Genomic DNA, 12,362 nt, shown 5'->3' with positions numbered 1-12,362 from the left:
AGAACGAGCTGGTAAGGCATGTAGTTTTCCACACGAGCAAAGCTTTATTGAAGAGGCTTGCAAGCGGAGACGAGGAGGGCCTAGAGCAACGCTTACCCTTATCTCACAGAACAAAAGACAGGCCTGAGTTTTTAAAAGTTCCTGGGCTGGAAAAGATTCATGTTTATTCATAGGCACAGGTGGGGATATGTTAACTAAGGTGCGTGCGCAGCAGCTTTCCAAGATGGCTCCTGTCCTGGAGGCCTCTGGGATTCGTAGCAGGACTTATTATGGGGTGTCACGCCTGCGCAGTCTCCCGCTCTCCGTATTTGATTCCCTGGCTGGGGCTGTAGCCCCTCACTGCCCCTGGTGGAAGGTCACACATGGATGTTCTGTGCATGTCCCTGGGCCTGGTTTTCTCCAGCTGTTTATTTATGAAAGGCAACTTTAAAGAAGTTTGTGGGCTATTTTTGGATACCCTGCCCCATTGTTCTGGGGAACAGCTTTGTTTCTGTGCCCTGGTCTATTTCTTGTTACTTTGTTTGCAGATTTGGGGACCCCTCTGTTCCTTGTCTCACTAAGTCTCTAGGTTCCACACTCAATCTCTTATTACCTCCCTTATAATATAGTCTATTTCTCTTTTACTTGCTTCTCTAACCACACCAGTCTCTTCGCTGTTCCTCAAACAGGCACCCTCCGATCGCAGGGCCTTTGCTCCCTGTCTTACGCCCCTCCGAGAGGCTTCAACCCCTAAATCTTTATGGGAATGTGGATGGAGATCTCCGATTCTGTATCTTCTTCATGCTGGACTGGGGTGTTGTTCTTGCCTAACCAAGCAGAAGTCTCTCACTACCTGATTTAAGTTACTGTCAGGACTCCTTCTTGGGGAATCAGTTGGTAGTCTTGCATGACCAGGAGTTCGGCCTAACTAAAAGTTTAAACAGGCAGGGGCCAAACGTGAATAGTATTATTCCCCCGGTCAAGGCTTTAGACACTACGGTGGCTACTGTCATGGAAAGACCTTGGTGATCTAAATCGGGGAATTATTTCTTTTAATAGACCGTTTCTTTTTTATACATTTAGACAATAGTCCTAGGAGGGCATCCCTGCCACAGTGTGTGGGATCATGGAAGGCTTTTACTATTCTCCATTATAAATACTCAGGCACCTATAACACTCCCTCATCATTCTTCATCCATCCTGTGTCATCATAAGAAAACCCCTTCTTTTCTTTTAGGGCACGTACCAGGGCAGTTAGCTCAGCTTTTTGGGCTGATGTTTCTGGTGGTAAAGCTCTTGTCTCAATAACACCAGTCTGGCTGACAATTGTATAACCTGCTTTACAGATGCCTCGTTCGACAAAGCTGCTCCCATCCATATACCATTCAACCTCTGGGTTTTCTAGGGGTTTTTCTTGGAGGTTTGGATGACTAGCGTAGACCTCATTAACTACTTCTATACAGTTATGAATAGGCTCAGGTACTCTGAAGGGTGGTAAAAGGGTGACAGGGTTCAAAGTTTGGCACACCTTTAAGTTTAACTCTGGGCCATCTAGGAGGAGGGCCCAAAAAAGGTAGAAACCAAGTAATAGGGGGAGTGTTTTCTACACTGTCCACCAAATATCTTGGCCTCCCCTTCTTTTGTTTTTTACATTCTTTGGCCCACTTCACAGAAAAGGAGAAAAGTAAAGTTCCTTACCTTAGGCTTTCCGTCAACCCCCATAACTGTACGGTCATGACTGGAGAATGGGCCTGTATTTTGGGTTAAAACAGAGAAAGTAGCTTTTGTGTCTAGCAAGAATTCAGTCTCCTTACCTCCCACATCGAGAGTAACTCAAAGCTGTCTTGCGGAAATAGTGATGGTCTTCTGGCCGGGAGCTGAGTGGACTTCTGGGCCTCGTCAATAGGGCTGCTCTTCCTCTTCTTCCGAGATGGACATTAGGTGCTGTGGGCCTGCCTGGACTGGCCTCTGGGGGAAGTCAACTGGGTGCCCTGCTATAGAACACTCAGGACACTCCACCTTAGTGGCCTCTCCTTTTTTCAATACCTACATTGGTCTGGCTTGATACTCACCAGCTGATGAAGAAATTCTCGTGGAGGTCTTGGTCTTCAGGATCCTGTTGGGTTACCTTGAGGTGGGCCCTGAAGTGTTACTGCCAACAATCAGGCCTTTTTCTTCATTTTATCCTCTGCTGCCAGGTCCCTGTTGTTAAAGACCTTAAAGGCTTCCTCAACCAGTCGTGAGAGTGGAGTCTGGGGTCCTGCCTCTATCTTTTACAGTTTCTTTTTAATCATAGTTAGTAAAGTCTTTTCTCCTGGGCTCTCAGGGTCAGACTATTTCTTAAAAGCCTCAGTCAGCCTGCTGAGGAAGACTGCTGGGTCCTCTTCTGCTGCCTGGGTAATTTCTTTTACCCTATTATAATTAACAGACTTGTCTATACACTTCTAAATCTCACCTAGTACACATGCAACTAAATAGTTGGCTCTTTTTTTTTTTTTTTACCATCTCTATTGTAATCCCAGTTCAGCTCCGCATCGGGGACTGTTTCTCCTCCCAGTCTGAAAATAACATGTGTTGGTTGTGGACAGTTAGCATCCTCTGTTCTACAGCCTTAGTCAGGATCTTAGTCTCTTCTCATCTGTACTATAACAGTGAGTTAAAATGACCATCACATCTCTCTAGGTCAGATTAAAATTTAAGCTGCATTTCATGAACTCATCTTTAAATCTCTCAGGGTCTTCTACGTACTCTCTAATTTTTTTTTTTTTTTGCATAAATTTCTTAAAGATTTCTCCAATTTATATATACCATAAATAGGAATTGAAGTTACCAACCATACCCTGAGTGTTAGACCAATGGGATTTCTTCTGACTTTTGTTTTACAAAGGATGATAAATTTAGCATTATCTTTAACACGCAAAGTTTTTCCAGAGAAAACAGAAAATATAGAAAAACTTACATGTGACAACTCAGCTTTCACCCATGGCTTTTCTTGTTGGAGGCCTTCAGTTAAATCATCTAAAACATACTAAGTGTTCTCCCTGAGGGCAAGCTGTCCCTCTTTGGTTCACCTTTTAACACTCATGGGTCACTTATTCAGAAGCAGAAGTGGAATCTCAGACAAAATGGAATCTGAGCCGTGAAGTTGATCTCCTCTGAGAATCTGGTTTAAGATACATAATTTTCTGTATATTTACCCTAAACATAACTCTCAGCCTAATCTTTGGAGTCAGTTTTTCAAAACAGACTGAATTCTTCAAAAAAAAAAAAAAGCACAATGCCCAGAGCAAAATGGTCTTGCTAGTTTATCTGGACAATTGTTTGTAAAAGGACACCCAGAGGTTATGGCCTGTGTGCGTTGCCCCAACTTTTATGAAAGTCAGAAATCTGGATTCTAAGAGAATTACATACAACTTTTCCATGGCAGGATCTTGTTATAGAATCTTTGATTAAAAATATTCAATCCTGTCTGTTTTTAAGATCTCAGGCACCATACAGCTAACCAGGAGGTAAACACTAACATTAGGCCAGTTGTCTGAAATCACCAATGAAACCATGACCCTAAGGCCTTTGAACCAAGGAAACAAAAATCACGAGGTGTTTGTTCACGCATAAGCAGCATGAGTAACTGTTCTCATGTGCCTCAGCAACAACTATGTTCTGATTGCTATTTTAGTTTGTAAAATCACAGCTCATATTTCAGACACCTTTCTGGTTATGATATTCACAACTTTGTTAAGTTTGTCAACAAGAACTTCTAACTCAAGAGTTACAATATTTAAACCCACTAGAAAAAAAAAATTTTTTTTTTAGTTAGATAATTTAGGGGAAAAGAGGAACATGGTTTCTTATCTCTAGAAAGTAGGATCTTAAAGCATCGGGAGTATTCTCACATAAAACCCATAGTACCCTTTAGTTGAGATATTTTGGTCCAGTGTTTTCAGGAAATCAGTAAAGTAACAACTTATCTGTAGCTGACAAAACTTAATATAACCATGATTAATTTGTAAACATAATTCTTAATGGTAAAAGACCTGACAGAAATCGATTACAAGCACAATGTAAAGGCCAAATAAAATCAGTTAAGAAAAACTTCAGATAAAAATATTTCTAATAATAACCATTAACCATATTTTTAAAGAACTTCGGATGTAACACATAATCCCAAGATACAACACCATACAGTCAGGATATATCAAGAATATGCCAAGACCATTAAGGCTCTAAATACCTGAACAGCAACGAAATAACTTCATAGGTAAATGATGTGAATTTTCCAGTCAAACCATTGGCTTTTTAAAAAATTTTTATTGTGCTTTAAGTGAAAGTTTACAAATCAAGTCAGTCTCTCACACAAAAACCCATATACACCTTGATACACACTCCCAATTACTCTCCCCCTAATGAGACAGCCTGCCCTCTCCCTCCACTCTCTCTTTTCGTGTCCATTTCACCAGCTTCTAACCCCCTCCACCTTCTCATCTCCGCTTCAGGCAGGAGATGCCAACATAGTCCCAAGTGTCCACCTGATCCAAGAAGCTCACTCCTCACCAGCATTCCTCTCCAACCCATTGTCCAGTCCAATCTATATCTGAAAAGTTGGCTTCGGGGACGGGGACGGTTCCTGTCCTGGGGCAACAGAAGGTCTGGGGGCCATTACCACTGGGGTCCTTCTTGTCTCAGTCAGACCATTAAGTTTGGTCGTATGAGAATTTGGGGTCTGCATCCCACTGCTCTCCTGCTCTCTTAGGGGTTCTCTGTTGTGTTCCCTGTCAGGACAGTCATTCGTTGTAGCTGGGCACCATCTAGTTCTTCTGGTCTCAGGATGATGTAGTCACTGGTTCATGCGGCCCTTTCTGTCTCTTGGGCTCGTAATCACCTTGTGTCCTTGGTGTTCTTCATTCTCCTTTGATCCAGGTGGGTTGAGACCAATTGATGCATCTTAGATGGCTGCTTGCTAGCATTTAACACCCCAGACACCACTCTTCAAAGTGGGATGCAGAATGTTTTCTTAATAGATTTTATTATGCCAATTGACTTAGATGTCCCTTGAAACCATGGTCCCCAGGCCCCTGCCCCTGCTACGCTGGCCTTCGAAGCATTCAGTTTATTCAGGAAACTTCTTTGCTTTTGGTCAAACCATTGGCTTTTAATGATGTTAGACTCAAAAAAATAAATCAACAAAGTTAGCAATAACCCAAAGAGAAAGAATCAGGCACTTCTTATGACTTTAAAAACATGCTCCATGTAATTTATATCATGATAAATAAACCTTTTTAGCACTTTTTCTTTATAAAAAATTTTGTGGCTATCAAACTTGTCAGGAGTTTATCATAAGTTACCAAGAAACAATGCTTTAGTTATTTAACCCAAAGATCTTAAAATAAAACCCTTAGTTTTTTCTTAAAGCCATGTGGCTTGGTTTCTGACTCAGGAATCTTATTCTAATGACAGACTGAACCTTTGTCTTTGAAGGAGATTCAATTTAACATCAATAAGTTACCTAAAAAATAAAACAAGTTTCTTTAAATGTTCCAAATTTTCATTCAACTTTTACTATTTCTCATATTTTTCCAATCTAATTTTATCAAATGGCTTTGGAAATCACAAGATTTCTGCGTAACTGAGCAATTAACATTTCTCTAGGCCATTTCAGGCTTGTTCCATTGTGGCCTTGGCAGCTGAGGGCTGGGGCCTAAGGAGGCCTGATTTTGCCCCACCCTACCTACCTTTTAACTCAAGGTAGAAGACAAGATAAGCCTATTCTGATTCATTTACATACAGAGGCATTTTGAAAGGCTATCTACCCAGTAAATACCAAAGCCCTTTAGCAATTTTGTAAATGAATCTAATTGTTAGCTAGGGAGACTGGAAGCTGGAGGGAGTCATCCCAATTCCAGATATTCTAAAAGGCAAAAGACAACAATTTCTTTCTCTTTTGCTGTTCTGGAACTACTTTTCCTTTAAGACAAAATTACCTTTTTTCTTCAAACCACCTAGAGCAAAAGATGACCAGTTGCTAAGTAAACAGCCCAATCAGTAAATTCTCAGGAGGCTCCACAAGTATGCTCCAATTTAACCTGGATTTCTCTTCACCGATTAGTTTCTAAGCAACACATACATTACACATAAAACACAGACAGAGGAGACCGAGACAATCTCACAGTCTCAACCTCCTACACAGTCCCATTCACACATAAAACAAACAGACAGCACTCAGACCCCACAAGCCAGGAATATCTGAATCTCTACTTTGAACTTCCGGATACCTCTTAACCCCAATACCAAACAGAGGGGCTTCAGTCTCTCAATCCAAACAGAGACATCTACAACCATTCCCCAGAAACAGGGTGTACCATCTAGAGGCAGACAATATCTAGACACAAAACAACAGCTGAATCAAGTGGCGGGGCAAAAGGCCAGCTTGAGAGGAGAGCAAAGAGAGGAAAAGGGGCAGGCTGCAGTTCCTGCCAAGAGTGCACTACCAGCAGGTCAGAAATTCCCTGCTCCCCGGGGTCAAACAGAAGGCGTCCCTTGGTCCCTAGGGCTTGAAAAGCCCACTGCTCTGGGGATGCTCCGTGGAATGTGTCCCTTGGTCCCTAGGGTCAAGTGACCCATCTCCCTGGGGACAACCCTGAGATCTTTTTATTAATTTCTGAATGAGAGACCCCTAGTCCCTGAGGTTTAAGTATCTCTTGGTCCCTAGGGTCAAATGACCGGTCGCACTGGAGACCCTTTAAAAGACATCCCTTGGTCCCTAGGGACAGTTTAGGCCCATCACTCTGGGGATGCTTCACCCTTCACTAGTGCCTCCAGTCCCCACAGTAGGAGACACCCATCCACGGGGGACTCCCGGGTGGCCTTACCCAGGCGAGCGACTCATCCACCACTCAGATTTCTATTGAGTCCTCGTCATTGCGCTTCAAGTTTCCAAGGAAAAACAGACAGAAAGACAGGAAGTTTGCTCGGGAGGAAAATGAAACTAAAGTCGGGCCACGAGGAGTAAAGGGGATAAGTCCTTACCCAGCTGAGAAACTCAAGAATAAATCAGTCTTGACAGCTGCTTCGTTCATCCTCCAGGGTCAGGCAATTCTCCTCTCCACTGCCTCAGGTTTGAGAACGGGACACAAAGGATCCCTTTGTGTCTCCTGGCTGGCTCACCAAAATTGTTAGCAGAATAAGGTTCTTGCCTCTCACTGGTCAAGAATGAGCAGGTAAGGCATGTAGTTTTCCATGAGAGAAAAGCTTTACTGAAGAGGCTTGTCAAGTGGAGATGAGGAAAGCTTAGAGCAACGCTTACCCTCATCTCACAGAACAAAAGACAGGCCCGAGTTTTTTAAAAGTTCTTGAGCAGGAAAAGATTCACGTTTATTCACAGGCACAGGCGAGGATATGTTAACTAAGGTGAGTGCACAGCAGCTTTCCAAGACGGCTCCTGTCCTGGAGGCCTCTGGGATTCGTAGCAGGACTTATTATGGGGTGTCACGCCTGCGCAGTCTCCCGCTTTCCGGGTTTGATTCCCCAGCTGGGGCTGTAGCCCCTCACTGCCCCGGTGAAAGGTCACACAGCGGTCACAGGTGGATGTTCTATGCATGTCCCTGGGCCTAGTTTTCTCCAGCTGTTTATTTATGGAAAAAAAAAGGCAACTTTAAAGAAGTTTGTGGGCTATTTTTTGATTCCCTGCCCCATTGTTCTGGGGAACAGCTTTGTTTCTGTGCCCTGGTGTATTTCTTGTTACTTTGTTTGCAGATTTGGAGGCCCCTCTGTTCCTTGTCTTACTAAGTCTCTAGGTTCCCCACTCAATCTCCTGTTACCTCCCTTATAATAGAGCCTATTTCTCTTTTACTTGCTTCTCCTCTAACCACACCAGTCTCTTCACTGTTTCTCAAACAGACATCCTCTGATCTCAGGGCCTTTGCTCCCTGTCTTACCTTCACTGCATCCCATAAGATTTCGCATATTGTAATTTCATTTTCATTTGACTCTAAGAAATTTGTGATTTCTCTTTTAATTTCTTTCTTGACCCATTGGTAGTTTAATAGTGTCTTGTTTAATTTTCATATGTTTGTGTATTTTCCAGGTTTTTTCTCTTATTTAGTTCTAGCTTCACTCCGTTGTGTTCAGAGAAAATACTTTGTATGATTTCAATCTTATTAGGTTTATCAAGACTTGCTTTGTGACCTAAAATGTGGTCTCTCCTAGAGAATGATCTATGTGCACTGGAGTAGAATGTATATTGTGCTGTTGTTGGGTGGAGTGTTCTATATATGTCTTCCAATCCATGAACATGAAATATCTTTCCATTTATATAAGTCTTCTTTAATCTTTTTCAGCAGTGTTTTATAGTTTTCATTGTATAGATCTAGTTCATTTATAGTGTCTTTCAGGTCCTCTGTTTCCCTGTTTATCTTCTTTCTAGATGTTGTGTCCAATATTCAAAGTAGTGACAACAACACATTCTTAACACCACACAAAGCGAATAGGGAACCCAGTTTCTCAAAATGTCTACAGCAATTCTTTGGTAAAATCAACCCAAATCAAGAGAAAAACAGGTTCTAGATAAAACTTACTAACTTGTCAGAGTCTCAGATGGAGGAATCAGACCCTCTGACGAGAGCTGAACACCAAACAGAAGCTCCCAAAGAGGACAGAAAAGACAACACAAATGGGAACTCATTTTCCCAAAAGTGGAAGAAAAAAAGCAAATGGGAACTCATTTTCCCAAAGTGACAATAAAAATTCCAAATTTCTTCTAGCGTATTCAGTTTATAGCATTTTCAAACATGAACCCCAAACCAGCGTCCCCACAGCAGGGAGCTCCAGGCTCACTTCTCTTAGATGTCAAGAATCCTATTCCCTTATATTGAAACTGTGATTTTCCAGAGTCAAATAAAATTCCTAGCAGGGAGTCTTCCACAGGGATTCATCAGTGTTTTGTTTTACAGTGTACCTCCATTGCATGAGAGTTTTTTTTTTTTTTTTTGTGGCTGATGGGCAGCCTAATGCTCTGTCCCATGTCTCATGTCACACCTTATCCTTACACAAGCATCTTACTGTTGGTGGCAAGCACCCTAGAGACTCTAAAGTGCTTGAACTCCTGCCCACACATTTTTGTGGCTTCAAGTTGTTTAACGTGGGGCAAGTTACATCATCTTCAGGGTCTCATGTTCCTCATCTATAAAATAGTATAGTATCATTCTTAGAGTTGTGGATTTCACTTTCTTAAAAAATAACAGCTGAAATTTGCTAGGCCCTTACCGTGTGCCATTATGGTGCCATGTGCTCATGGAATTCTCCCATAAAAAATTCTGCAGAGGTAAGTTTTACTTTTGTGCCCATTTTCACATAAGGAAACTAAGGCAAAGAACAGTTAAATCAGACTATGCATATACTGTGTGCTTAGCAGAGAGCCTGATCAAGAATAAGGCTGATCAAGGAGAAGGTAGGGGTGGTCTCTCCGTCAGAAGGAGTCTGAGAAGGAAATATATGGGATGAGAGGCTGGAGGGTTGGTTCCTATGATGCCCAGTAGGCCCAAGAGGTAGGCTGGCCTCAACTGGATTCTATTTGGGTAAAAGACAGATCCTGAGAACAAGAGTAAGGACATGATAAAACGCACTGCTGGGGGAACCAGAAAGCTCTGTTATCAGCCCACTGTGTAACCTCAGCTAAGCCCTTCCTTTTCTGGGTCTCATCTCTACAGAGTAGAGAGATGAGCAAGCTAAAATTACAACTCTCAAACTCAAATGCCTTTTGGAAGTAATGTGGGTAAAAAGTCAGTGTCGAGGGTGGGGAAGGGCAGAGACTGGTAAATGCGAGAATGTTTTGCCTAAATGTATTCATATTTTTTAAAGACTTTGCTAGTCAAACAAAATGCATCTGCTGGCCAGATCTAGCTACCCAGGAGTGTGAGATCCTTGGTCTAGATAATCTCAGGGCCCTTTCCACTCTGAACCATCCAGGGCTCATCTTAAAAAACCCAGGGCCGTCGAGTCGATTCCAACCCATAGCAACCCTGTAGGACAGAGGGCTTATCTTGGGACTCCACAAAAAAAACAAACCAAACCTAGTACCATCGAGTCAATTCTGACTCACAGGACTCCATACCTGCCTTATATTCAGGTTTCTCCTTCTCCTCTCTTCCTACGCGGTGATGTTTCTGTAGGTTCTGCCTCTGGAGAACAATATGAAGGATACCCACCGCTTCCCAGCCATCGTGTCTTTGGGAATGTTCATCATCACTGCCCTGTACATCATCATCGGGACTCTGGGGTACCTACAGTTTGGAGATGACATCAAGGCCAGCATAACCCTCAACCTGCCCAACTGCTGGTACCTACTTGGGCTCTCAGGTGGGGGGATGCTGGGCTCAGTGAGGACGTGTAGATCACTTCCTCTCCCCTTCTACAATGAAAGACTGAGGTCTAGAGAGCTTCCATAGACAGAAGCAGTTATCACTGGAATTCTGGGCTCTGGGATCATCCTCTGATGACAGCATCGTTGGTTGAGTTAGGCCTTGATATGTTATTGTTGAGAAGGACATGATCTGAGAAGAGAGGAAAAAAAGAGTCCTTGGTCACCAAAGGAGAGAAAGGAAGGGCACTGGGCAAGGGCGAGAGGCAACACTTCCAACTACAATGTAATAAGGCTGCGTTACCAGGTCTTGCTTGCCACAGGCTGTGGTGCACATCCCCCTAGTTGGAATAGCTAGGGTGAAAATAAGGAAAACAAAAACAGTCTAGGAAGACCATTGTAATCTCTAAGAGTTTTATGCTCAGAGGTGCCCAGTTCCTGCAACAAGTAGCTGACACCGACTTCAACAGCCCCATATTTAAATAGACGTGTGAGCTCTATCGCACTGTGGAGCCTTCTCTCCAACCCTGGGGCATGTCATTATTTACAAGATGCCTCTGTTTTTTTTATGGGGACAGTCACTTGGAGCTCTTTTCCCAAGTTAAAATATGTCATCCATCAAGCATTTACTGCATACCAATTATATGCAGATGCCGTTCTAGACACACAGGGTGTGGAAGGAGGCTGATGTGAGTATGCTGTTTTTTGGAACTTCACTACCTTCACCAGCTTGTGATCCAGTGGAGGAGGGGTAGCTAACACATGTACAAAACACCAAACCGGTTGCTGTAGAGTCAACTCCAAACTATGGTGACTCCATGGGTGTCAGAGTAGAACTGTGCTCCATAGAGTTTTCAACGGTTGATTTTTTTGGAAGTAAATCTCCAGGCCTTTCTTCTGAGGTACCTTTAGATGGACTCGAACTGCCAACCTTCCAGTTAGCAACTGAGTGTGTTGACTGTTTGCACCACTCAGAGACTCAGCATATGTACACAAACTATAGAGCAGAAAAACAGTAAACAGCCTTTGGGGATTTCTGAGGAAAGAAAGCCCATCTGATGGGACAATAAGGAAAGATTATATATGAAGAGAGGATCCTTGGGAAGCGCAAATTGTTAATGCACTCAGCTGCTAACTGAAAGGTTGATGGTTCCCTCTAAAGATGCCTTGGAAGAAAGGCCTGGTGATCTACTTCCAAAAAATCATCAGCCATTGAAAACCCTGTGACACACATTTCTACTCTGACACACATGGGGTCGCTATCAGTCAGAGCCAGCTCAATGACAACTGGCAGTTATATATGAAAGAGGTTAGAGGCATCAGGCTTTGGACCTTCCGGGTCCACATCCCACTTGCACCACCGACTAGCTTATGGTCCTGATTTACTTCACTTCTCTGAGCCTCACTTTCCTCATCTATAAAGCAGAGTTGCCACAAGGATTAAGTCGGCAGCTTCTAAAAGCATCCAGTAGGTGGTGGTACGTGCTCAAAAGACGGGAGTTTCCAACAATGGGTGAGGTTTGGACAAATGGAAATGGAGTAAAGAGGGCATTCCAGGAATGTGCCATTTGCCCTTTTTAAGGAACGGCCTAATACCCCCCAACACACACACACACACACACACACACACACACACACACGCAGAGCTTTATTAAATGTAAGAGATGTGTTCGCCTCATTAATGAACTAAAGGAGACAGCTCTTATCTCGATAGGTCAAAAAGGGCTTTGGTAAAACTCAGCAAACCCCCCAGACCTCACACTCTCACTGCCCCTAGCATGAGGCCTGCAAGCAACCCTGTCTCTCCTTTTATCCCCATCTCCCCATAAACCCCATTTAGAGATGGCCTCTTCTCCCAAAGGATTTGGGATTCTTTGGTTCCCTCAGCCAGCTGAAAGCATTTGTTGAGGGCTTGTTATGTGCTAAAAGCTTTGGGGATCCAAATAATTCTTAAGCACTGACATAGACCCATGATTTTGGCCTTAGTCACTCATCACCTGTGTCTCCCTGGGCAAGGTGCCAACCCTGAGCC

The 12,362-nt window shown here is 43.1% G+C and overlaps 1 protein-coding gene across 3 annotated transcripts in view; it reads left to right on the top strand.

The window, feature by feature from the left end:
• The window catches only part of SLC36A2 (solute carrier family 36 member 2), a 72,958-nt gene that overhangs the window by 50,689 nt on the left and 9,907 nt on the right, over positions 1 to 12,362 (top strand). The window contains exon 8 of one of the 3 annotated variants that reach the window (XM_003404855.3): positions 10,143 to 10,309. The exons of 1 other annotated variant lie outside the window; for it this stretch is intronic. In XM_003404855.3, coding sequence (XP_003404903.2) covers positions 10,143 to 10,309 — 167 coding nt within the window. Of the gene's footprint in view, positions 1 to 10,142; positions 10,330 to 12,362 lie in introns of all 3 variants that reach the window. One more of the 3 variants, XM_023550788.2, reaches the window with a different exon arrangement.

Source organism: Loxodonta africana, chromosome 2 (assembly GCF_030014295.1).
Source record: "Loxodonta africana isolate mLoxAfr1 chromosome 2, mLoxAfr1.hap2, whole genome shotgun sequence".
NCBI lineage: Eukaryota > Metazoa > Chordata > Mammalia > Proboscidea > Elephantidae > Loxodonta > Loxodonta africana.
Note: the sequence above shows the minus strand (reverse complement) of the source record. Positions and strands in the feature narration are given on the sequence as shown.